At 42.7% G+C, this 27,874-nt stretch overlaps 1 protein-coding gene across 5 annotated transcripts in view; it reads left to right on the forward strand.

The window, feature by feature from the left end:
- The window catches only part of LOC121004192 (ATP-dependent translocase ABCB1-like), a 108,113-nt gene that overhangs the window by 40,192 nt on the left and 40,047 nt on the right, over positions 1 to 27,874 (forward strand). For 2 of the 5 annotated variants that reach the window (XM_040436341.1, XM_040436340.1), the window contains exons 4-11: positions 1,560 to 1,614; positions 5,976 to 6,117; positions 11,537 to 11,663; positions 12,630 to 12,821; positions 14,251 to 14,422; positions 16,531 to 16,655; positions 23,598 to 23,775; positions 25,194 to 25,307. In XM_040436341.1, the coding sequence (XP_040292275.1) occupies positions 1,560 to 1,614; positions 5,976 to 6,117; positions 11,537 to 11,663; positions 12,630 to 12,821; positions 14,251 to 14,422; positions 16,531 to 16,655; positions 23,598 to 23,775; positions 25,194 to 25,307 (1,105 nt within the window). Of the gene's footprint in view, positions 1 to 1,559; positions 1,615 to 5,975; positions 6,122 to 11,536; positions 11,664 to 12,629; positions 12,822 to 14,250; positions 14,423 to 16,530; positions 16,656 to 23,298; positions 23,304 to 23,597; positions 23,776 to 25,193; positions 25,308 to 27,874 lie in introns of those variants that run through there. The other 3 variants (XM_040436344.1, XM_040436342.1, XM_040436345.1) reach the window with 3 other exon arrangements.

The raw sequence follows: 27,874 nt of genomic DNA on the forward strand, positions 1-27,874 counted from the left end.
TTTTATTTGCCCTGATGGCTGACATGGGGGCACATGATGGCTGACATGGGGGTGCATGATGGCTGACATGGGGGGGCTGATCTGAGGCATTGGGGGTCTGATCTGAGTTCTGATTAACATTAGGCGTCTGATTGGGGCTGTGAGCTGAGGTCTGATTAACATTAGGCGTCTGATTGCTGGTCTGACCTGAGGTGAAATATTTTTTTCTTATTTTCCTCCTCTAAAACCTAGGTGCGTCTTATGGGCCGGTGCATTTTATAGAGCGAAAAATACGGTACATTAACCCCTGAACTGTAAAGCACTGCAGAATATGTTGGCGCCATATAAATAAAGATTATTATTATTATTAGCCAATCTAAAAAAAAAAAAAAAAAAAAAAAGGCTGTGTAAAAAAAAACTATCCCAAAAAAGGTTGCAAAATTGTATGAAATTCGTGAAGAACAATTCCACAGCAATTTTTTTTAGCCAAAGTTGAAGTGCAACTGGCAGGAAGAAATCCTTCGTATAATCGACCTATGGCTGTGTCTCAAAAAACTGTATGAAAAACTGGCAAAAAAATAACAAAAACTTCAGCATTTTTCAGAAGAACACCTGTGTGAAACCACTGGGGAGAAATTCTGCTGCAGATTTGCCATGGAGTTAGAGTTGCCAACTGTCCAGAAATTCCAGGACAATCCGTAAAAATAGGGGACATTGTTCCAGCGTCTGCGAAAAAAATTAGATATCTGTGATTTTTATCTTTTTTTTTTTTTCCCTTTGGAGGTTGGTGGTACTTGAGTTGTTCTTAGCATTTTAGACTTCACACTGGTAATGTGTTCAGTATCAGTATCTGACCTATAGACATGTATTGCTTATAATATTTCTACCGTAGTTCATTATAGTTTTCCAATTTGTCTGTAAAAAATGTTAGCTGTCCTTGATTTTTGGATAAATTGTCCAGAAAAAATAAAAATTTTGATCCAGCATTGAGTCCACCCTCTGCATTGCAAAGGGTAAAATCTGCGTCATAAATTCATATACTGTAGATTTAAAATCCGCCACCCAGGTCAACGTATGCAGATTTTATTGCAGCATGTAAATGAGATTTCTTAAAATGCTTGCAAACCTGCAGCGTTTACTCCTGTATGGACGGACCTTTAAAATGCAGGATTCAAACTGTGTTTTGCTATACAATGCACCCCTGGGCACGAAAGGGCTACAACAAGTTCCCATATAATACACTGCTCTATGCTAATATTTTCACAAGACATGCTATAAAACCCTCCTGGAATTTTATTTATTTTTTTAAATTTGCAATTTTTAAAAGCACCATTTTAGAATTTACTCTGTCCTGACTGCAAGCACTTGAGATTATTATTATTATTATTATTATTTATTCTTATTATTTATTCATTATTATTAATATTATTATTATTTATTATTATTAATTATATTATTATAAAAAAAATATATATATTTCTGCTCTACTTATTTTACACTAGCTGGTGTTAAACATCACACACTGAGGCCATTTTATGAATACTGTGAAAATTTACATTTATTTCATGTTTCCTTACCAGTGAGAAAAAGGGGACCAAAATGGGTTCCGCAAAGATGGTTGGCTTTTTTGAGCTGGTAAGTAGATATAAACCAGTGAACATTTTATTTTTATTTTTTTGTCTTTGCATTAGTTGCTACTTTATACGTTTTAAACGGTTTCTGTCACCCCAATTTTCGCTATTAAACAGGCTGACATTATACACTCACCTAAAGAATTATTAGGAACACCTGTTCTATTTCTCATTAATGCAATTATCTAGTCAACCAATCACATGGCAGTTGCTTCAATGCATTTAGGGGTGTGATCCTGGTCAAGACAATCGCCTGAACTCCAAACTGAATGTCAGAATGGGAAAGAAAGGTGATTTAAGCAATTTTGAGCGTGGCATGGTTGTTGGTGCCAGACGGGCCGGTCTGAGTATTTCACAATCTGCTCAGTTACTGGAATTTTCACGCACAACCATTTCTAGGGTTTACACAGAATGGTGTGAAAAGGGAAAAACATCCAATATGCGGCAGTCCTGTGGGCAAAAATGCCTTGTGGATGCTAGAGGTCAGAGGAGAATGGGATGACTGATTCAAGCTGATAGAACGTTGACTGAAATAACCACTCGTTACAACCAAGGTATGCAGCAAAGCATTTGTGAAGCCACAACACTCACAACCTTGAGGCGGATGGGCTACAACAGCAGAAGACCCCACCGGGTACCACTCATCTCCACTACAAATAGGAAAAAGAGGCTACAATTTGCACGAGCTCACCAAAATTGGACTGTTGAAGACTGGAAAAAGGTTGCCTGGTCTGATGAGTCTCGATTTCTGTTGAGACATTCAAATGGTAGAGTCCGAATTTGGCGTAAACAGAATGAGAACATGTATCCATCATGCCTTGTTACCACTGTGCAGGCTGGTGGTGGCAGTGTTTTGGGCATCGTTTGAATGCCACGGGCTACCTGAGCATTGTTTCTGACCATGTCCATCCCTTCATGACCACCATGTACCCATCCTCTGATGGCTACTGCCAGCAGGATAATGCACCATGTCACAAAGCTCGAATCATTTCAAATTGGTTTCTTGAACATGACAATGAGTTCACTGTACTAAAATGGCCCCCACAGTCACCAGATCTCAACCCAATAGAGCATCTTTGGGATGTGGTGGAACGGGAGCTTCGTGCCCTGGATGTGCATCCCTCAAATCTCCATCAACTGCAAGATGCTATCCTATCAATATGGGCCAACATTTCTAAAGAATGCTATCAGCACCTTGTTGAATCAATGCCACGTAGAATTAAGGCAGTTCTGAAGGCAAAAGGGGGTCCAACACCGTATTAGCATGGTGTTCCTAATAATTCTTTAGGTGAGTGTAGATGTGAAAATGTCACCTGAATTTAACGCATTTCTTTTATTTAAGTATGCCCCCGTTTTCGTGTAATTTTAACTTTTATTATATGCAAATGAGCCTCTAGGAGCAGGAAGGGGGGGGCGTTGCATCTGCTCCTAGAGGCTCCGTTCCCCACCTCATTTCCACGCCCTTCTGTCTTGATTGACAGGGCCAGGCCAACGTTGGTTCTCCTGAAGGCCCCGTCTGCCGTGTAAATCTCACGCCTGCGCCTTCCCGTTCAGTATTCGGCGCAGGTCGTGTAAATCTCACTGCACCTGCGCCGAATACTGAACGGGACGGAGCAGGCGCGAGATTTACACGGCAGACGGGGCCAGCAGGAAAACAAACTCTAGCCTGGGTGGAAATGAGGTGGGTGAACGGAGCCTCTAGAAGCAGGTGCAACGCTCCCCCGCTCCTAGAGGCTGATTTGCATATAATAAAAGTTTACACGATACGGGGGCATACTTAAATAAAAGAAATGCAGAGTTAAATTCAGGTGACATTTTCACATCTATAATGTCAGCCTGTTTAATACCGAAAATTGGGGTGACAGAAACCCTAATTCATCTTTAAAAAAAACAGCTAAGGCCTCTTTCACACTTGCGTTGTCCGGATCCAGCGTGTACTCCACTTGCCGGAATTACACGCCGGATCCGGAAAAACGCAAGTGTACTGAAAGCATTTGAAGACGGAACCGTCTTCCAAATGCGTTCAGTGTTACTATGGCACCCAGGACGCTATTAAAGTCCTGGCTGCTATAGTAGGAGCGGGGGAGCGGTATACTTACAGTCCATGCGGCTCCCGGGGCGCTCCAGAGTGACGTCAGAGCGCCCCATGCGCATGGATGATGTGATCACATGATCCATGCGCTTGGGGCGCCCTGACGTCACTCTGAAGCGCCCCGGGAGCCGCACAGACGGTAAGTACACTGCTCCCCCGCTCCCCACTACACTTTACCATGGCTGCCAGGACTTTAGCGTCCCGGCAGCCATGGTAACCACTCTGAAAAAGCTAAATGTCGGCTCCGGCAATGCGCCGAAACGACGTTTAGCTTAAGGCCGGATCCGGATCAATGCCTTTCAATGGGCATTAATTCCGGATCCGGCCTTGCGGCAAGTGTTCCGGATTTTTGGCCGGAGCAAAAAGCGCAGCATGCTGCGGTATTTTCTCCGGCCAAAAAACGTTCCGTTCCGGAACTGAAGACATCCTGATGCATCCTGATGCATCCTGAACGGATTTCTCTCCATTCAGAATGCATTAGGATAATCCTGATCAGGATTCTTCCGGCATAGAGCCCCGACGACGGAACTCTATGCCGGAAGACAAGAACGCAAGTGTGAAAGAGCCCTAACATGCTATATTTTCCAAATGTGGTTGCTGTTCTCTTGTGAGGGGCCGTTTGGCTGCCCGAGCATACAGGTTCATCTGTAATCTTCATTGGAACCTCTGTGGTCCTGACTGCTTTGTAATTTCCATTATTGTTACATTTTATGCAACACAAGTGAAAAAATATTCACATTGATACGTCAGATTCAGCCACATTGTGCTGGTTCTTGATTATTTGTAACAGAGTCTTTCACACGAGCGAGTTTTCCGCGCGGGTGCAATGCGTGACGTGAACGCATAAGCACCCCCACTGAATCCTGACGCATTCATTTCAATAGGTCTGTTTGTTTTTGTTCAGTTCTGCGTTGCGTGAAAATCACAGCATGTTCTATATTCTGCGTTTTTCATGCAGCCCTGGCCCCATAGAAGTGAACGGGGCTTCAGTGAAAAACGCATTACATCCAGAAGCAAGTGCGGATGCGATGTGTTTTTCACTGATGGTTGCTAGGAGATGTTGTTTGCAAACCTTTAGTTTTTTTAATCATGCGCGTGAAAGACTCATCAAAAAGCATTGCGCCCGCGCTGAAAAAACTGAACGCAATTGCAGACAAAACTGACTGAACTTGCTTGCAAAATGGTGTGAGTTTCACTGAATGCATCCGGAGCCAGTCTGTCACGCTCGTGTGAAAGAGGCCTTAGGGTGCACGCACGCAGTGCATTGGAAATTTTCCTCAAGTGTACCTCCAAAGCATGTCTCTGGCATATGCCACTGTATAGGCCAGGGGTCCGCATCCTTTGGCACTCCAGCTGTTGTGAAACTACAACCCCCAGCATGCTCCATTCACTTCTATGAGAGTTCTGAGAACGGCCAAGCAAGAGTGCATGCTGGGAGTCGTAGTTCCCCACACCTGGAGTGCCGAAGTAGTTGCTGATATAGGCATACAGTGGTATATGTCACCCCTAGGCCCTCTGTTAAAAAAAAGTTTTGTTTTTTTGTTTAGTTTTTCTGGATGTGTCTGCATGGAATAATTTAGTGGAATATGTTATCCTACAGAAAATGAAAATGTTATACCACGTATACCAGCCCAACAGATGCCAACAGGATACTACTTTGGTTGGGTGTATAGTTGCCTGTGGATATGTTTGATGTATAAACTGGAAGCTTTCCCGGTACATATGCCAAGTGTATACAGCAATCACAATCTGATTGCTCCTTTTTAGTTTCGTTCCTGTTTTGTTATTTCTCTTATATGACTTAGTAGCAGAATATATGCAGCAGATATGATTAAACCTGTCACCACGGAATGCCAAAAAGCTGCAGGTGGCATGTTATAGAGCAGAAGGAACTGAGAAGATTGAGATATAGTTTTGCAGGAAAACTTGTAATTCATGTATTTAAACCTCTGCTCTTTTTATGCATAAGAGTCATGTGGGCGGTCCTACTCAGTGATTGACAGCTTTCCCATGCTCAGTCATGCAGAGTTAGCTGTCAATCACTGAGTAGGACCGCCCACATGACACTGATGTACAAAAAGAGCTGAGGTTTTAATGCATAAATTGCAAAATTTTGAAATCTTTTCCTGCAAAACTATATCTCAATCTGCTCGGCTCCTCCTGCTCTATAACATGCTGCCTGCAGATTGCACTACATTTTGTTCCCTTTAAACATAATGATCACATTAGCCTTTGCCATACAATGCAAACTGAATGTGTATTTTTCCTTGCAGTTTGTCTTTGCAGACAGGTTGGATATATTTTTGATGATTGTTGGTTTGGTGTGCGCTCTCGCCGCTGGCACTGGACTTCCTATTATGATCATAGTCTTTGGGGAGATGACGGATGCCTTTGTTACCAGTGGTATTCCTAACAGTAAGCTTTTTATTTGTACTCTACACTCTTCCCTTTTTAACTTATGTAAGACTGTAAAGGGTCAGACCTCACAGAGCGGATCTTTTTGGCCCTGAGGGGACTGCATGGCTCCACACTCTAAGAATCAGGAAGCCACAGTTGTAATTTAAAGGGGTATTCCCATCTGGGACATTTATGACAGATTCCACCTCTGGGGTTTACTCCTATCTTCAGAACGAGGCCAATTGCGCCTGGCCATTAATGGAGAGGCGATCACGCTTGGGCGGATCGCTCCATATACTTCATTAGCACTTCAAGAGCCCGCTGGCTCTTCTATATTTGGAAGTGCTATTAAGGTGAATGAAGAGAGTCATGCATATGTGGCCAACCTTCCATTCCTGGTGCAACAGAGCTCCGTCCTGAAGATAGAACGTGGGACCTGCGCCTATCAGACATTTTGTCCCAGATTTAGAATACCCTTTTAAACAAGGTAACTTTACCTGACTCACGTGGGGCAACGTGGTATCTTATGGTTTCAACAGTCTTTTACAGAGGAGAGGTTTAGGGATTACAGTCTCTCTGTGATGGCACAGGCTTAGTCAGAGCCAATGGGCAACATTTGGTACCCTCCCTGTCTTTTTAAAGGGAATCTGTCACCTATTTTGAGCATATAAAACTGTTAACATAGCAATGTGCAATAAAGTACCTTCATTCCAGCATGTGTCTTCTTGCTTTTATTCAACTTTTCATTTAGATCAAAAAGCAATTTTTCTGATATGCTAATTAAGCCTCAAGGTGCCCAGAGGGGCATTATTACTCTCCTCTAGTGCCCAGTAACGCTCCCCTGCAGTGCCCAGCCCGCCTTTCTTCCAAGCCCAGCACGCCTCCTAAGAAATACATTTACTCCTACATCCTTGCCTAACGGCGCCGCCCCCACCACTACGTCATGTAATGTTAACAGTTTTATATCCACCTCAGGACCGCCGTAGGCAGGATTGCGTCCTGGCGGCGGCCCTGTTATTCCTCCTGGACGCACCGATGCGTCCTCTCGCGAGACGCGAGATATCCTGTGAACGCGCGCACACAGGAGCGCGCGTTCACAGGATCGGGAGGTAAACAAGTACATCTACAGCCTGCCAGCGGCGATCATTCGCTGGCAGGCTGTAGATGCGATTTTTTTTTTTTTAACTCCGCGGATCCACAAAACACGGACACCGCGGATCCGCAAAACACGGACACCGGCAATGTGCTTTCCGCATTTTGCGGATCCGCACATTGCCAGAACTATATAGAAAATGCCTTTTCTTGTCCGCAATTGCGGACAAGAATAGGACATGTTCTATAGGCTCTACAAAAAACGCAGTGTTCGCCCGATCAGGCCTGATCTTGTGCGCACACTTGCATTCAGTCCGCCCCACCGCAGTGACAGAATAAAAAAAATTCTGATCACTGCAAAAACACCGTAAAATCGCTGCGGCGCTATAAAAAGATCACTTTTGAGGGGCATGGTGAGTTCATAGAAGATTTTTTTTTTTTGGCACAAGTTAGCGGAAATAGTTTTTTTTGTTTCTTTGTTTTTTCTTACAAAGTCTCATATTCCACTAACTTGTGACAAAAAATAAAATCTCACATGAACTCACCATACCCCTCACGGAATCCAAATGCGTAAAATTTTTTAGACATTTATATTCCAGACTGTTTCTCACGCTTTAGGGCCCCTAAAATGCCAGGGCAGTATAAATACCCCACATGTGACCCCATTTTGGAAAGAAGACACCCCAAGGTATTTCGTGAGGAGCATGGCGAGTTCATGTAAAATTTTATTTTTTGTCACAAGTTAGTGGAATATGAGACTTTGTAAGAGAAGAAAAATAAATAAATAAATAATCTTTTTCCGCTAACTTGTGCCAAAAAAAAAAAATCATCTAGGAACTCGCCATGCCCCTCACGGAATACCTTGGGGTGTCTTATTTCCAAAATGGGGTCACTTGTGGGGTATTTATACTGCCCTGGCATTTTAGGGGACTTAAAGCGTGAGAAGTAGTTTAGAATCCAAATGCGCAAAAAATGCCCTGTGAAATCGTAAAGATTCTCATTGGAATTTGGGCCCCTTTGCGCACCTAGGCTGCAAAAAAGTGTCACACATGTGGTATCGCCGTACTCAGGAGAAGTAGGGCAATGTGTTTTGGGGTGTATTTTTACATATACCCATACTGTGTGTGAGAAATATCTCTGTAAATGACAACTTTAAAAAAAAAATGTATACAAAGTTGTCAATTTACAGAGATATTTCTGTCACCCAGCATGGGTATATGTAAAAAGACACCCCAAAACACATTGCCCTACTTCTCCTGAGTACGGCGATACCACATGTGTGGCACTTTTTTGCAGCCTAGGTGCGTAAAGGGGCCGAAAGTCCAACGAGTACCTTTAGGCTTTACAGGGTTGCTCACAATTTAGCCCCGCCCAAAATGCCAGAACAGTAAACACACCACACAAATGACCTCATTTTGGAAAGTAGACACCCCAAGGTATTCGTTGAGGGGCATATTGAGTCCATGAAAGATTAAACTTTTTGTCACAAGTTAGCGGAAAGGGAGACTTTGTGAGAAAAAACAAAAAAAATCTATTTCCGCTAACTTGTGCCAAAAAAAAAAACTTCTATGAACTCGTCATGCCCCTCACGGAGTATTTTGGGGTGTCTTCTTTCCAAAATGGGGTCACTTGTGGGGTATTTATACTGCCCTGGCATTTTAGGGGCCCTAAAGTGTGAGAAGTCTGGAATTCAAATGCCTAAAAATGCCCTCCTAAAAGGTGCTCTTTAGAATTTGGGCCCCTTTGCGCACCTAGGCTGCAAAAAAGTGTCACACATTTGGTATCGCCGTACTCAGGAGAAGTTGGGCAATGTGTTTTGGGGTGTCTTTTTACATATACCCATGCTGGGTGAGAGAAATATCTCTCTAAAATGACAACTTTGTATAAAAAAATGGGAAAAGTTGACTTTTAGAGAGATATTTCTCTCACCCAGCATGGGTATATGTAAAAATACACCCCAAAACACATTGCCCTACTTCTTCTGAGTACGGCGATACCACATGTGTGACACTTTTTTGCAGCCTAGGTGCCCAAAGGGGCCCAAATTCTAAAGAGCACCTTTAGGATTTCACAGGGCATTTTTTAGGCATTTGGATTCCAGACTTCTTCTCACGCTTTAGGTCCCCTAAAATGCCAGGGCAGTATAAATACCCCACAAGTGACCCCATTTTGGAAAGAAGACACCCCAAGGTATTTCGTGATGGGCATAGTGAGTTCATGGAAGTTTTTATTTTTTGTCACAAGTTAGTGGAATATGAGACTTTGTAAGAAAAAAATAAAAATAAAATCATAATTTTCCGCTAACTTGTGACAAAAAATTAAAGACTTCTATGAACTCACTATGCCCATCAGAAAATATCTTAGGGTGTCTACTTTCCCGAAATGGGGTCATTTGTGGGGTGTTTCTACTGTCTGGGGCATTGTAGAACCACAGGAAACATGACAGGTGCTCAAAGTCAGAGCTGCTTCAAAATGCGGAAATTCACATTTTTGTACCATAGTTTGTAAACGCTATAACTTTTACCCAAACCAATAAATATACACTTATTGCATTTTGTTTTATCAAAGACATGTAGAACAATAAATTTAGAGAAAAATTTATATAGAAATGTAGTTTTATTTGAAAAATGTTACAACTGAAAGTGAAAAATGTCATATTTTTTGCATACATTTCGGTCAATTTTGATTAATATCAAAAAAAGTAAAAATGTCAGCAGCAATGAAATACCACCAAATGAAAGCTCTATTAGTGAGAAGAAAAGAAGGTAAAATTCATTTGGGTGGTAAGTTGTATGACCGAGCAATAAACCGTGAAAGTAGTGTAGTGCAGAAGTGTAAAAAGTGGTCTGGTCATTAAGGGAGTTTAAGCTAGGGAAGCTGAGGTGGTTAAGTGGCAACAGACAAATATAGCACTATCTGTTTAGGAGCCAACAACTCACTCTCCCCCGACTTGCATTGCATCCACCTACCTAGGAATTAGCTCTGGTTTCTTCAGTGTGACATCAATGAAGATGGCTGTCTCTGTATTTATCACCAGTCTCTTCTCTCCCCTTGTTGCAGTTCTGCACAGTATCTAAAAGGCGCTCCCAGGTTGCAGTGTCTCTTACTATGTGCACTATATGTGGTCACCATATGCACACAGTCTCCAACACAAGGTGTTCTTACAGGCTCGCTAGTCTAGTAACAGGCATGTCTACTATACAGGCCTTGGCCACTTCCATGATACATGGGCTAGCTGGCTTCTCTCTAGTCCTCACCTCTGGCCTCAACTTTGCTGCAGTATTCAGATGCATTAGCTAATTCTTGAGGTGTGATACCCTTATTACAGTCTCAATCACCCACACTTGTCTAGCTAGTTCTCGCAGGAATATATGTTGGCTTGGTTTCCATCTCTACCTGCTACTGACCAGTACTGCTATTTTTGCGCTCTCTTCTGTGTGATCTCAGTTCTCTCACTACATATCTAAGAACCTTATATGCAAATAAAATCACTTGTTGCAAAAGGTCTTCAAAACCACAGATGTCACTCAACAGTGATAATACAACTGGTTAGCAGGTGTTGGCATAAACCCAACGTTATTCCCAGCATACACATTTGCAATGCACACAATTATACATTATTCAGTGAATACATTTATAGAAGATAAGAGCATGGATATGTATAGATATATGTATTTGTGTATATACACTATATACAGTAGGCCTAGGATACTTCCAAGATGCATGGGTTAAGTGGCTTTTCTCTACTCCTCAGCTCTGGCCTTAACTCTGCTGTAGTATTCAGATGCACTAGCTAATTCTTGGGGTTTATATACTGTATTCCCATGGTGGTGTGTGCAATGTCCATTCCAACCTATTCAAGGCATATGACTCTTCCAGAGTGTCAGTACACTGTCATGGCCTGCCCAGGACATAATCACTATACCATGGTAGGTACACTTACTTTGAGTGTTGGGAGATATAATGGCATGTATAAACATAACATAAATAGCAGTGTTGGCACTTGAATGGTCCTGAGCTTGACAAAATGGACATAAGACTGAAGGAAGTGATCTCAAAGGCCAAGGAAGAGGCTGCAGCTCTCGCCAAAGATCAGTGGCCCTCTCCAACAGATGATCAACAGGGAGGCTGGGAGTTGGACCCCCACGATCACATACTGTTGACCTATCTTGAGGATAGCTCATCAATATTTAAGTCCCAGAAAACCCCCCTCAAGCTAAAGAATATACGTATCCTATGTGCTCACAAATATGTATATACAGTGCTAAATAATATGGACAAGGATAATACCTTATATAATAATGTTCAGCTCAATAAAAACTGTACTCTTTTTCTCTCTATAAAGCCACTGACAGTTCTGCATCGAATAGTTCTGTATCGAACAGTTCTGTATCGAATAGTTCTGTATCGAACAGTTCTGAATGCAATCAGAAGTTTATCGGGACTTTGGACATAGAAGCCGAAATGACAAGGTAAGGAGAAGGTGCAGCTCATATGCTTTGACTGTTGTAACACTAATAATTTCTTACCACAAGTGACTCTGTGTAAATGACATACCTTTCCTCAAAGACCAAAGGTGTTCATGTCAAAGATGCTAATGCCCCCCCCCCCCCCAAAAGGGAGAAACTCAAGCTAGTCCTATCCCCTTTCCTATTGACTGTATGAACCTGTATTGGGTTCACTCTTTCCTCTATTAATAAACATGTGAAGGGGAATAGCCAGAAAATAATTGTTGGCCCCATGGATGATGCTGCCAAAGGCTATTAGGTTATGGCTGCAGGGAATGGAAATTCAGCAGATTTTTTTAACAGATTTGCTGGCATAAAATCCACAGGATATAAAAGTACCAGCAAAGTGGATGGAAATGTAAGATATCTGTCAATTTTTTCAGCGGATCTTCAACACAGTTTTTACCCTTTGCAAATCATAGGTTCAAACCATGGCAAATCCACATCCAAATCCACTTATGGATTTTGTAGTGGAATTTGCGTCAAACTCTGTAACCAACTTTTACATCCAGTGAGGGTATCATGATCTGTATACATGGAGGAAACTGTTATTTTTGGTTTGAACTTATTATCCATTTCTTTCTTCATTCCTAAAAAATCTATTGAATCCAATTTAATTCTCCGATTAGTCATCTATCACACAAATTATGCATAAATCTGAAATAAAATTAGATATTATACATCATATTAAACTCAAGGCCAAAGCCAAGATACAGTATAATTTTGGCTGACAACCTCTTTCTTGTGTGTTCAGATTATAGAATCTGTTTTCTAATGTGTCCTCTATGAAATGGTTCAGTTTGTTGCCTATTTGCTAATAAATTTCTTTTCCATATCTGACAAAGAGCTCTTATATTTTGAAGGGCACCATGATGTGAAGAGATGAACTTGAATGAATCTCAACATTTCTATTTTATTCTTCCCTTTTAGATATTCATACTATTATGTTGGCATTGGTGTTGCTGTGTTCGTGTTGAGCATTTTTCAGATCTGGACCTTTTTCATAGCTGCTTCAAGACAGACTCATAGGATTCGACAAGGGTTTTTCAAAGCTGTGCTTCATCAGGAGATGGCTTGGTTTGACTCAAACCAAATTGGGACACTGAACAGCAGACTAACAGAGTAAGAAAATTCATTGATGGCTAAAGGATGGCTACATAAATGACATCCCAGATGTGTGCAATGTAGTGACTAGGGCAGCAGCAGATTCTTTGGATATTCTATGAAATATTTAGGTATTTTAATTATTTAGTGCTCACCAGTACTACAGTATTCACACAGACAGCATTTTGTAGACTACACCAATGATAATAAGAATGTATTTGGCCCGCTCTACATCAAGAGCACAAAATAACTTAAAGGGGTTATCTGAGTTATTTTTTTTTGTTCATTGTAGGCAACTGTAAGGACTTTACAATTCACTTACTTTATCTCCAGTTGCTACTTTCTCAGATTTCACTGAGGGTCACATGACCTGTGATGTCAGCTTCTCTCCCTGCTCTGATGATGTTTTGTGCACAAGCCTGAGAGATCAGATATGAGTCTGTACACTAGACATCATTGTACTGGCCATGCTCCCCCCGCACTGCCGTCTGCTGCTGTCTGCTCTCTCCCTGGATTCTTAACCCCTTCAGCTGCACAGACTCAGGGCTGAAGGCTTTACTGAGTAGCTTCAGGCAGTGAGCAGACAAATTCTGGGCACAGGAGTTGACAGAGGAGTTCTGCAGAGCATTGTACAAGAACAGGTAGGGGGAAGATCCTGTGTGTATCAGCAGTGTCATTATACAACATGCTGCTGAGTCTCCCAGCAGGCAGACATGTCACTCAGGGCAGCACTTGTTTTCACTCCCTTTGCAGATCAGGGGGAGGGGCAGAGATTGCTGTTACTGCAGGTAAACAAAGGGCCAGAAGAGAACCAGGGAAATGAGAAAATATATTTTTTTTTGCCTAAAACTTGCTTAACTTAGTTATATATTGCTGACCATCAGATTTACAGTGCTATATCTTTTTTTCCCCCAATAGTTGAGTAGAAAAGAGCTGCACAATATCAAGGGGTTATCCCATGATTAATGTAAAAAATGAAAATCATCATATAGTACATGACAATCTCATTTTAACAAAGTTAGCCCTGTACCTCACATGGATAAAGAGATTTTCCCATTCATTGCTCCAATTGATTTATTTCAATCTGGCAACTCAGTCGGCATATACTTTATTAGGGATTGTGTTCTTTCTGCTGCAGCTGTTGGCAGTTGAAGTATGGAACTGAGCATGTGTATGGTGGACAGAGAAATTAGAAAAAGATTAAACAGCAGGTGGCGCTATACAGATAGATTTCATTAAGTAACTTAGTGGCTACACCAAATGTTTAATTACATGCAATTTCAAAAGTATTCAGATCAAATTAGATCAGTTTCAACTTTAAAATTCAGATTTGAATTTATTTTGAATTGTGATTGAATGTATCATCTATATATAGTTAATTTTCTACATCCTGGAATATTATTTTCAATTATTGCTATTGTAGTTTTTATTTTTATTTTTTTTCTAGGGATATTAATACCATTCATGAAGGACTTGGGGACAAAATTTGTATATTTGTCCAGTTTTTTTCCACATTTATATCCGGAATAGTCATTGGATTTGTGAATGGCTGGAAGCTGACATTAGTTATCCTGTCAGTGAGTCCAGTTCTTGCGATATCTGCAGGTATCTGGTCTATGGTAAGTTGGATGCTTTATAACATACACCACGTCTACATGTAACAAAATGGCTGTGGAGTAAAGAAAAACTGACTTAGTTTCCAATTGCAACCAATCAGATTTCCCCCTTTCATTTTCCAGAGGAGCTCGGAAACATGACCGGTGGAATCTGATTGATTGCTATGCCAGTTTTGCACTTAAAGGGATTTTACACTATTTTACACTATTCCAATGCAGCCTATACTATACACTGCGTGCAGAATTATTAGGCAAATGAGTATTTTGACCACATCATCCTCTTTATGCATGTTGTCTTACTCCAAGCTGTATAGGCTCGAAAGCCTACTACCAATTAAGCATATTAGGTGATGTGCATCTCTGTAATGAGAAGGGGTGTGGTCTAATGACATCAACACCCTATATTAGGTGTGCATAATTATTAGGCAACTTCCTTTCCTTTGGCAAAATGGGTCAAAAGAAGGACTTGACAGGCTCAGAAAAGTCAAAAATAGTGAGATATCTTGCAGAGGGATGCAGCACTCTTAAAATTGCAAAGCTTCTGAAGCGTGATCATCGAACAATCAAGCGTTTCATTCAAAATAGTCAACAGGGTCGCAAGAAGCGTGTGGAAAAACCAAGGCGCAAAATAACTGCCCATGAACTGAGAAAAGTCAAGCGTGCAGCTGCCAAGATGCCACTTGCCACCAGTTTGGCCATATTTCAGAGCTGCAACATCACTGGAGTGCCCAAAAGCACAAGGTGTGCAATACTCAGAGACATGGCCAAGGTAAGAAAGGCTGAAAGACGACCACCACTGAACAAGACACACAAGCTGAAACGTCAAGACTGGGCCAAGAAATATCTCAAGACTGATTTTTCTAAGGTTTTATGGACTGATGAAATGAGAGTGAGTCTTGATTGGCCAGATGGATGGGCCCGTGGCTGGATTGGTAAACGGCAGAGAGCTCCAGTCCGACTCAGACGCCAGCAAGGTGGAGGTGGAGTACTGGTTTGGGCTGGTATCATCAAAGATGAGCTTGTGGGGCCTTTTTGGGTTGAGGATGGAGTCAAGCTCAACTCCCAGTCCTACTGCCAGTTTCTGGAAGACACCTTCTTCAAGCAGTGGTACAGGAAGAAGTCTGCATCCTTCAAGAAAAACATGATTTTCATGCAGGACAATGCTCCATCACACGCGTCCAAGTACTCCACAGCGTGGCTGGCAAGAAAGGGTATAAAAGAAGAAAATCTAATGACATGGCCTCCTTGTTCACCTGATCTGAACCCCATTGAGAACCTGTGGTCCATCATCAAATGTGAGATTTACAAGGAGGGAAAACAGTACACCTCTCTGAACAGTGTCTGGGAGGCTGTGGTTGCTGCTGCACGCAATGTTGATGGTGAACAGATCAAAACACTGACAGAATCCATGGATGGCAGGCTTTTGAGTGTCCTTGCAAAGAAAGGTGGCTATATTGGTCACTGATTTGTTTTTGTTTTGTTTTTGAATGTCAGAAATGTATATTTGTGAATGTTGAGATGTTATATTGGTTTCACTGGTAAAAATAAATAATTGAAATGGGTATATATTTGTTTTTTGTTAAGTTGCCTAATAATTATGCACAGTAATAGTCACCTGCACACACAGATATCCCCCTAAAATAGCTAAAACTAAAAACAAACTAAAAACTACTTCCAAAAATATTCAGCTTTGATATTAATGAGTTTTTTGGGTTCATTGAGAACATGGTTGTTGTTCAATAATAAAATTAATCCTCAAAAATACAACTTGCCTAATAATTCTGCACTCCCTGTACAATATGTCATCATTTCTGGAATTTCTTCTTAATTTCCTTCTGGTCACAGAGAGATCTATTTGTATTTGCAGTTAAAAGGGTTTTTCCCCAGCTCAGCAAATCTTCACTTGAATGGGAGCTGAGCTGCAGTAAACCCGGTATTTTTTTCTGGTGTTTTTCCCACAGGCTTCTCTAAAGGACTTCTCTAAATGACACTAAATAACACCACTAAAGACAGCATAAAATGTCTACATGTTGTCTGATCCTTTTGCATATCAATTGTAACTATACATAGCCCTAACAAATACCTATATTTTGTGTGTTCTTTCTTTCCAGCTACTTGCTACATTCACAACAAAAGAATTGTCTGCTTATGCAAAAGCGGGTGCTGTAGCAGAGGAGATCCTTACAGCTATACGGACAGTAGTGGCATTCAATGGGCAAGAAAAGGCCCTTAAACAGTAAGTGGTATTATTAGAGCCAGAGACGTATATAGCCATGGACCCTGAAGCACAAAGTTTTTGGGCCCACCCTCACACACAAACACAAGTAAAGCTGGGTTCCCATCACCGTTTCGTTTTCCGTTCTTCTCATCCGTCAGAAGAGCAGAACTCCCCCTCCCCGCAAAAAAAAAAAAAACACAGATCTTGTATTTTAGGCATCCATTATGCACGTTTTGCATCAGTTTTAGCCATTTCAGTCTGAAATCCGTTATTCATGTGGGATGACTTTTCAACCCACTAGCAATCGATCAGTAGTAAAAGCCTATTTACATTTTTTCAACGGTGCCAAACAATGGGGGAGATCACCTATAAACAGTAGTGACAGTATATTCATTTTTGTATTTTCCTGCATTTGTACTCTCTACAAGATTGATAATGATCAATGGCCTGGAAATAAGTCCTCAGTGTATATTTACCAGTGCAAGTGTTGCATCATGTTTTTTACATCATTTTTATAAACCACAGCATTTTCTGCAGTAATTTTACAATGACCATGGTAAAAACTGAAAACCTGCATCCTAAGGGTACTTTCACACTAGCGGCAGGGGACTCCGTCAGGTGAACAGCCTGACGGATCCGTCCTGCCGTCAGTTCACATGTGCCCCCGGGGGGGACCATTGACTATAATGGGGGCGGAGTTCCGGCGGCAGCACGGCAGCGTACGCCAAGAGGCAGCCGGACTAAAAGTATTGCATGCAGTGAACAGCCTGCCGGAGTCCCCTGCCGCTAGTGTGAAACTAGCCTCAGGCTTAAGGCCTCCTGTACACATCCATATTTTTCATCTGGGTGCTATGGGTATTTTGTGTGGAAAGCACACTGACTAATTCATTTCTATGAAGCAATGCTCACATTATAATTTTTGCAGATCCATGTGACCATTCCACAAATTATAGAATATCTTATTCTTGTCTGTATTGCCGATGAGAATAGTCCTTTTTACGATGGAAGTGAGAAACATGCAAAATGGTATCCGTAATTTTTGTGGATATAAAATATGGACACGGCTAAGTGCATGAAGCTTAAGGCTACTTTCACAGTAGCGTTTTTTGCGAATCCGTCATGATCTGCAATAATGCTTCCGTTACAATAATAAAACCGCATGCATCCGTCATGAACGGATCCGGTTGTATTATGTCTTCTATAGCCATGACTGATCTGTCTTGAACACCATTGAAAGTCAATGGGGGACGGATCTGTTTTCTATTGTCAGAGAAAACGGATCCGTCCCAATTGACATACATTGTGTGCCAGGACGGATCCGTTTGGCTCCGCTTCGTCAGGCGGACAGCAAAACGCTGCATGCAGCCTTTTGGTGTCCGCCTCCAGAGCGGAATGGTGACTAATGCCTTCTGAGCGGATCCTTTTCCATTCAGAATGCATTTGGGCAAAACTCAGTTTTGGACCGCTTGTGAGATCCCTGAACGGATCTCAAACGGAAATACAAAACACTAGTGTGAATGTAGCCTAACTGAAAAGATGATTCGGTTAACCATTAAAAGATACCAACTGAGGTCTCTCACTTTTTCTGTTTTCTATCTACTAGCCAACCCTATACAAATATATTTTTTCCTTTTTAATATTTTTTTTTTAATTACGTTACCAAGTGTTAATTCTCTTACATGGTCCCTCTCTCCACACAAGGACAACTAAGAGTCAAAAAGCCAAGTTGCCATTTTGCTGTGGTTTTTGCACAAAACAAAAAACTGCATGAATTTGCAAAAATATTCTGATACTTTTTTGCCCTCTTGACACACACTCTGACAATCACTGGCTGCAGTGATGACACGCCTCAGCCATTGTTTGAGTAGGCATATCTGTTTTAAAACATGAATTCAAAAGATTGAGGAATGAATAAGCTTAAGCCTGTATTACAGAGGCCGATTGAACAAGCGAATATCGGGAGGGATGTGTTCCCTCCGGGCAAATGCCTGCTAGCTGGCGGAGGAGACCACTGCTATTACATGTAGCAATCTTCTCTGTATCATTGGGAGGAACAATCGCTATGCCATCATTCGTCCTCATGCTGTCTAGTGGTTTGCCAGCAGCTGATTGTAATTAGACACCACACTCTGCTGCCGGCAAATGATGATTTTTTAAATCACAATTGCCTGATGTATTCGTCGGGCAGTCAGTGGCAGTATTACACTGCAAGATGACGGCTAACGAATGCGAATTTACGCAAATGTTCGCGAACGGGCGTACAGCCATAAACTTCAATAGGCAGGCGAATTTTAAACCCCACAGGGACTCTTTCTGGCCACAATAGTGATGGAAAAGTTGTTTCAAGGGGACTAACACCTGAACTGTGGCATGCCGGAGGGGGATCCATGGCAAAACTCCCATGGAAAATTACATAGTTGACGCAGAGTCGGGTTTTAATCCATAAAGGGCATAAATCACCTAACATCCCTAAATTGTTTGGAATAACGTGCTTTAAAACATCCAGTGTGTGTATACGATCAGGTATGATGTTGTATCGATCAGGTACTGTAAGGGTTACGCCCGCTTCACAGTGACAGACCAAACTCCCCATTTAACGCACCGCAAACAACCGCAAAGAGTTGTCAATAGTTGACACACTCATGACATAAATTTTATTCCTCTATGCGTCAATCTTGGTGTAGTGATGACTGTGCTCGTGCTCACGTTCGGGAGATTGCAGGCGATGGCGGTTTTTCAAAGCCTATGGTCGTGCTGAGGTAGTTCAGTGACAGTTAAGTGACCCAGAAAACAATGATTCTGCAGTGTGGGCCCATTGTTGGCCTAGTAGGCTTTAATGATCACCTTAGATGATCACAAAGAAAATTTATGTTTTTTCTATGAAAAATTGTCCAGCCGATCGCTTTTGGTCTGTTCACAATGAAGCAACGACCTTATCTGGAGTGTGCCAACATTGCCAACACACTCATAGAGGTAATCGCTTCATTGTGATACGCAAGCCCCTTCACCACAACAAGGTAACGATCACGAAGGGGAATTGACACATGTATGTGCCTTTTTTTTTGTTTTTGTTTTGTTTTTGCAGCCACAGTGCAGCACCAGAGGCCAGAAAATTAGGCATGTACACATGCCTGAAAAACTAGGCATTGTTGCAGCCGCTGCTTAATGTTTTCCAGGCAGAAAGTGTACTAAAACATTGTGGCTTGAACCCTAGTTGGTGGCGGAGAAGTCACGCAAGTCATCCGGCATGCAGAGATTAAATATAGCAGCATGGGGACCATTTTTAGCCCAAGGCATCTCATCAGGCCTTTTTTAGTCAAATGCATCCCCCACTGTCAGTCCCTTCGGGATCCATGCCTCATTCATCTTAATAAAGGTGAGGTAATCTAGACTTTTTTTTACCTAGGCGACTTCTCTTCTCAGTGACAATACCTCCTGCTGCACTGAAGGTCCTTTCTGACAGGACACTTGAAGCGGGGCAGGCCAGAAGTTCTATCACAAATTGGGATAGCTCAGGCCACAGGTCAAGCCTGCACACCAAGTAGTCAAGGGGTTCATCGCTCCTCAGAGTGTCGATATCTGCAGTTAAGGCGAGGTAGTCTGCTACCTGTCGGTCGAGTCGTTCTCTGAGGGTGGACCCCGAAGGGCTGTGGCGATGCGTAGGACTTAAAAAGCTCTGCAGGTCCTCCATCAACAACACGTCTGTAAAGCGTCCTGTCCTTGCCGGCGTGGTCGTGGTAGGAGGAGGATTACTTTTACCTCTTCGCCTGTTAGATTCCCGTTGTGCTGTGACATCACCCTTATACGCTGTGTAAAGCATACTTTTTAACTGGTTTTGGAACTGCTGCATCCTTTCCGACTTCCGGTAATTCGGTAACATTTCAGCCACTTTCTGCTTATACCGGGGGTATAGTAGCATGGCCACCCAGTACAGGTCGTTCTCCTTCAGCCTTTTTATACGAGGGTCCCTCAACAGGCATGACCGCATGAAAGACCCCATTTGCACAAGGTTGGATGCCGAGCTACTCATGTCCCGTTCCTTGTCCTCACTGATCTCATTGAAGGTCTGTTCTCCCCCCCCCCCAGCCACGTACAACACCACGGGTCCCAGATAGGTGACAACGAGCACCCTGGGATGCCTGCTGTGGTTGGTCTTCCTCCTCCTCAAAGCCACATTCCTCCTCTGACTCCTCTTCCTCAGACTCCTCTTCCAGCGTTGCCGCAGGTCCGGCAAGCGATGATGATAAGGCTGTTTCTGGTGGTGATGGTGACCACAACTCTTCCTCTTCACGCTCATCTACGGCCTGATCCAGCACTCTTCGCAGGGCACGCTTCAGGAAGAAAACAAATGGGATGAGGTCGCTGATGGTGCCTTCGGTGCGACTGACTAGGTTTGTCACCTCCTCAAAAGGACGCATGAGCCTACAGGCATTGCGTATGAGCGTCCAGTATTGTGGCAAAAAAATACCCAGCTCCGCAGAGGCTGTCCTAGCACCCTGGTCATACAAATACTCGTTGGCGGCTTTTTCTTCTTGGAGCAGGCAGTCGAACATTAGGAGTGTTGAATTCCAACGTGTCGGGCTGTCGCAAATCAAGCGCCTCACTAGCATGTTTCGCCGCTGACTATCGGAAAAGCGCGCCATGGCCGTGTAGGAACGCCTGAAATGGACACACACTTTCCTGGCCTGCTTGAGGACGTCCTGTAAGCCTGGGTACTTATACACAAATGGTTGTACAATCAGATTGAACACATGTGCCATGCACGGCACATGTGTCAACTTGACCAAATTCAATGCCGCCAACAGATTGCTTCCGTTGTCACACACCACTTTGCCGATCTCCAGTTGGTGGGGGTTCAGTCACTGATCCACCTGTGCGTTCAGGGCAGACAGGAGTGCTGGTCCGGTGTGACTCTCTGCTTTCGGGCAAGTCAACCCCAAGACAGTGTGACACTGTCGTATCTGGGATGTGGAATAGCCCCTGGGAAGCTGAGGGGGTGCAGTTGATGTGGAGCAAGACGCAGCAGCAGAAGAAGACTCAGCCGAGGAGGTTAGCAAAGAGGATGGAGTAGGAGGAGTAGAGGAGGTGGCAGTAGGCCTGCCTGCAAGTCGTGGCGGTGTCACCAACTCCGCTGCAGAGCCACGCATTCCATGCTTGGCAGCCGTCAGCAGGTTGACCCAATGTGCAGTGTACGTGATATACCTGCCCTGACCGTGCTTTGCAGACCAGGTATCAGTGGTCAGATGGACCCTTGCCCCAACACTGTGTGCCAGACATGCCATGACTTCCTTTTCCACAGTAGAGTACAGGTTGGGGATTGCCTTTTGTGGAAAAAAAATTCGGCCGGGTACCTTCCACTGCGGTGTCCCAATAGCTAAATTTTTTGAAGGCCTCAGACTCCACCAGCTTGTATGGTAAAAGCTGGCGGGCTAAGAGTTCCGACAAGCCAGCTATCAGACGCCGGGCGAGAGGGTGACTCTGTGACATTGGCTTCTTACGCTCAAACATTTCCTTGACAGACACCTGACTGTGGGCAGATGAGCAGGAACTGCTGAAGGTGAAAGGCGGAGTGGCGGGTGGTTGAGAGGGGGCAAGGAGGACAGCAGTGGTTGACGTGGCTGAAGATGCTGGACCAGGAGGAGGATGGTGGCTTTGAATTTGTGTGCTGCTTGTACTCGTGTGTTGATCTCATAGGCATTTGTGATGTGAGTTCATGTGCCTTCGCAAAGCAGTTGTACCTAGGTGGGTGTTGGACTTCCCACGACTCAGTTTATTTTGGCACAGGTTGCAAATGGTATCGCTGTTATCAGAGGCAGACACACAAAAAAAATGCCACACTGCTGAGCTTTGCAATGACTGCATTCTGGTGGTGGCAACAGCATGCGTTGATTGGCGTGCTGTCTGGCTGACCCCGGGTGCCGATACATGCTGTCTGACTGTGCCACTAGCTCCTTGTGACGACCTCCCCCTGCTTCCAACTCGTCTCCTCCTCCTCTCTGTCTCCCCATCTGAACTTTCCCCCTGTTCTTCTTCTCTTCGAGCGGGCACCCACGTGACATCCACGGACACATCGTCATCATCAACCGCGTCACTTGTATCTGACAACTCAGCAAAGGAAGATTTTTGGGGTGCTGTCAGGACGCTGTCCTTACAGCAGATGAGTCTTTGAGGACTGGAGTGGACACAGAACACTGGCCTAGCTAACGATTTCCTTATTAATTCAGCAGCAGCAGCAGCACTCTCCCTGCTCTAACACTGCAGCTTCAGAATGAATCTAAGAGGGCTGCCGTCCTTGCTTTTTTAGAGCGGTGGGAGGGTCTGGGAGGGAGGGTATGCTGATTGGCTGGAATGTGTCTGCTGACTGTGAGGTACAGGGTCAAAGTTTGCTCAATGATGACGTATAGGGGGCGGACCGAACATCGCATATGTTCGCCCGCCGCGGCGGACACGAGCAAGCGATGTTCGCCGGCGAATAGTTCGGGACATCTCTAGAGATAACCACTTAGGAATTTTACTTCTCAGCACAATGGGGGTTGGGTTGGGGGGTTTGTGTATGTCATCTATTCCTGAGTAACTACATTATTACATAGAATATAGAAGATAATATAAAAGAGACAGATTTAAAGGGGACAGAACCAATCACTACTTAACAATACCCTTACAACAGTAGCCTACGGGGGGGCCAAGCATCAGAATGGGGGGGGGAGGGGCGCGCATTTGCTGCTTATGTCTGTGGAAACAAGGTAAAATCAATAGACTTCAACTTCCCTACAGTCTTAAAGGCAAAGCTGCCTACTTAGTAGTAATACAGCAAATGGTACCATATTGCTATAGATTTACCACAGCAGTTCAATGGAAAATAACAACTCAAGGACTCATAGTCACTGGTAATTTTTGATTTTTGAAGGCTATGCTCATTAAGAAATATATTGGAGATTAATGCTTCTTTTTCTTTGGCAGGTATAATACAAACTTAATAGACGCTAAAAAAGTTGGCATAAAAAAGTCAATTACAACTAATGTGTCCATGGGAATCTCTCAGTTTATCATCTTTGCAGCGTATGCTTTAGGTTTCTGGTATGGAACCAAACTCGTAGTGGATGAACATGACACATACAGCATTGGCAAAGTGTTAATTGTAAGTGAAATATTTTTTCCCTTTTGAAATATTTTAATGAATAATACTCAGAATTAGTGATAAAATCTCCTTTGCAGTTATCAATCATATTTGACATATATTTTGAAGAACTGTATTCAAGCAGTAGCCCTACTCATGCATAAGCTATGCAATGCAAAACCTTGTTCTGAAAACATCCTGTCCAAAAGTCAGACATGTTTGTAAATGATGGCGCTGAACCTTTCCTATTATGATAGGCCAAGTAGAACATAGGTACTATTTTCTGTACTGCAGCAGATGAACTAAAGAAAAAGTTCTTTGACCTGTCTGTGAGAGTTATTAAGATGGCCATACAAATAAGATATCCGTTGGCTAAATACTCATCTGACCAACAGCTCTCTCTCCCAATCCTCACATATATGCTTTGCTTGCTTAAGCATGCATGTGTGATGAATAGAAAGTAGGTAACTTACCTCTTTGAGGGCAAATGGATTGGACATCTTGAAATACAACATGCCTGACCTCGACATCTGCATTGGGGGATGGTAGAGAGGCCCCTATACACATAAGGTTTGGCTGACTTATATGTAATGTGTATGGCAAGCTTAAAGGGGTAGTGCATCCAGGATATATTGATATTCCTTAGTATAGGTCATTAATATTGAATCAGAGGGGATCCGACTCTTGGCACCCAAGAGGAGGCAGTGCTTGTGCAAACACTACTTCCTCTTCAAGATTGCACTGTGTATCGTCTCTGAAGTCTCTTGGTGCAGTGTAATTACGAGGGCTTCTTCCATTTACTTGAATGGAACGAGTACGTGTAATTACACTGCCCCGCCGCTGCAAGTGAGACAATGTGCAGTGTAGTCTCAAAGAAGCAGTGCTGATACAAGCACTGCCTTCTCTTCAAACAGCTGATTGGCGGGATGCTGGGAGTTGTACCCCCACCAATCAGATCATGATGACCTATCAAGTAGACAAAGGCTGATGGGGAGCACCAGGGCCGAGGTGTGGGTTTACCAAGTATATGATGGTTCTTTTATTTCATCACATTCCCTCCCATCTCCAACCATTTTTCTTGTAGAACTCCGAAAACCTTATTAATGTACATGCTCCCTTGTGTGTTTCTCTGCTGCATTTTCATCTTATTTTTGACGCTAATCCCCCTATAGTACATGGATGGCCGGATCGATTAATAAGATAAAGCAATAGTGCAATTGTATACTATTAAAATAGTGTATTTTTTTTAGCAGTAGTAAGAACAGGGCCTCATCTGTTCTACATATCTGGTTCTTACATTTTACTTCCAGCAACAATAGGATTTGGCCATCCACCAGGTCCTATGTATGTATTTTTAATTCGATGAAACAATGTAGCTACATTGCGTAGAGGATGTATATGGTAACGCGAGCCTAATATTATTCCCTTCCATTCAACAGGTGTTTTTCTCAGTACTCATTGGTACATTTTCCCTTGGCCAAGCAGCTCCTAACCTAGAGAGCATTTCTAATGCACGTGGAGCTGCCTATGAAGTATATAAAGTCATCAGAAAGGTATAGTCGGAGACAGGCACGAGGAATATCGGCTGTGAAATGCACACTTCACCTAAAAAAAATTGCTGAAAATGGCTTGCAAATGCTAGCTTCATGGGTATTAATAGAATAGCATGTGTATGTGGATCAGCTATAACATTCAAAACTACAGTTACGTTATTTAAATACCATAATATATGATGTGTAAATTAAAGGGGTTGTCTCACTTCAGCAAATTGCATTTATCATGTAGATAAAGTTAATACAAGGCACTTACTAATGTATTGTGATGTGTCCATATTGCCTGCTTTGCTTCACATTATACACTGCTCGTATCCAGGGGTTACAGCCACCGATGAAGCACAGTTTCAAGGTGGCTGGAGATTAGAGCTGCTGCGCATACGTGCCTATGCACACTCCCATGGTCCACACTACAGCAGAGAGTCTGTGCTTTTTACTATAGTGTGCAAGCACAGCCACCGCTGCTGGATTGCAAGGTGGTCGTAACTCCTTGAAACAAGCAGTGTATAATGTGATGGACAAATTAATCAAGCCAGCAAAGGAGACAATATGGACAATCGCATTACATTAGTAAGTGCCTAGTATCGAGTTTGTCTACATGATCAATGCCAATTGGCTTAAGTCAGACCGCACCTTTTAACCCCTTAGTGACCACCCATACGCTTTTTTACAGCGGTGACTAAGGGGCCTTAGGCTGGGCCACCGCTTTTTTATGGCAGCCCAGTCTAAGCGCTGCACGGGTCCCCCGTGCAGTGGGGAGTGGGAACCCAGCTCTCACATGAGAGCCGCGGCCCTGCTCTAACAGCCCTGACAGGCAGGAGTGCCGATCCGGGCTTTTTAGCACTTTACATGCTGCGGGCAATGGCGCCTGCCGCAAGTAAAGTGCTGACCAAAGGAACGGACTCCCTCTGTCTCCCATCGGCACCCCGCAAATGCGATCGCGGGGTGCCGATGTGTGTGAAGGCTGCCTGGGGTCTGATGTAGGCCCCAGACCAGCCTTAAGTAATTTCCAGCAGGCTGTGCCTCTCTAGCGCAGCCTGCTGGTCAATGTTAGAATAGCATTGCCATAAAAATGCAATGCACTATAGGGATAGTGCATTGCATTTTAAAAGCAATCAAAATACTGTCTGTTATAGTCCCCTTGTGGGACTATTAAGCGGTAAAAAAAAAGAAAAAAACTAATTTATTAAATAAAAAAATTCCATTAAAAAAATTACGCTTTTTCCCATTGAAAATACGCTTTTCAATGAAAAAAAATAATAATCTGACCCATATGTTTGGTATTGCCGTGTCTGTAACGACCCAGACTACATAAATATCACATAAATTATCCCTTATGGTGAATGCGGTAAAAAATAAAAATAAAATTGCTAATTTATTCTTTGTTGCCACTGAAAAAAACTTAATAACAAGCTATCAAAAAGCGCCATTTACTCCAAAATGATACCAGTGATAAATACAAGTCGTCCTGCAAAAATCAAGCCCTCACACAACTCCATAGAAAGAAAAACTAAAAAGTTATGGGTCTTGGGAAGCGGCAATGCAAAAAAAAAAATTTCTTTCAAAGGGGTTTTATTGCAAAAAAGTTGTAAAACGTTAAAAAAACTATGTATTTGGCATTACTGTAATCATACTGAGCCAGAGAATAAAGATATTATGTTATTTATACCGAAAAATGAACGCCGTAAAATTTATAACGTAAAAACACAGTGGCAGTATTGCTGTTTTTCAAATCTCCCTCCCAGAAACAGTTAATAAAAGTTTATCAGAAAGTTGTGTACCCAAAAATGGCGCCATTAAAAACTACAACTTGTCCCGCAAAAAACAAGCTCTCATAAAGCTATATAGACAGAAAAATAAAAAAAGTTATAGCTCTTGGAACGTGACGATGAAAAAAGGAAGAAAAACGCTTGGTCAGTAAGGCCCAAAACAGGCTGCTCACTAAGGGGTTAAGGATTATTGACCAGAATAAATTGCAATAGACATTTATATATTTATAGTATTTAATGTATGTGAAAATGCGATTTACATATAATTACTCAACATCAAAAATACCAACTTTATATGTGTCATAAATCAGCAAATATAAAACCTATTACGAGCAGAGCCAGCCCTCTAAATTCTAAATATAACAAAAGGAAAGAAAATGTCAGAAAACCCAAAGGGAAGAGCTACTGTATCAAACTGGAGGCTCAGCTCAAGTATCGTTCTAGATGGAATCTAAGAATCATATCTTTGGAAGACATAAGTGGTTGCTAAAATACACCAACATATGTTGACTTCCCTTCTGGTTACAAATTAGTTTATGTCCTTAAAGAAACTCCTCAGCTTTAGTGAAGCTACTGTGTTGCAATTTGTGCTCAGTGTTAAAATATGTAAATCCTATCTCTAACAAGATTCAGTCTGCAGGTTTTTTACCCCTTTGACGTTTTAGGGTACTTTCCCACTAGCGGCGGGACGGATCGGACAGGCTGTTCACCCTGTCGGATCCGTCCTTCCCCTTTTTTTGACGTGCCGCCGGACTGCCGCTCCGTCCCCATTGACTATAATGGGGGTGGAGTTCCGGC

The sequence above is a fragment of the Bufo bufo genome, chromosome 6, assembly GCF_905171765.1.
Source record: "Bufo bufo chromosome 6, aBufBuf1.1, whole genome shotgun sequence".
NCBI lineage: Eukaryota > Metazoa > Chordata > Amphibia > Anura > Bufonidae > Bufo > Bufo bufo.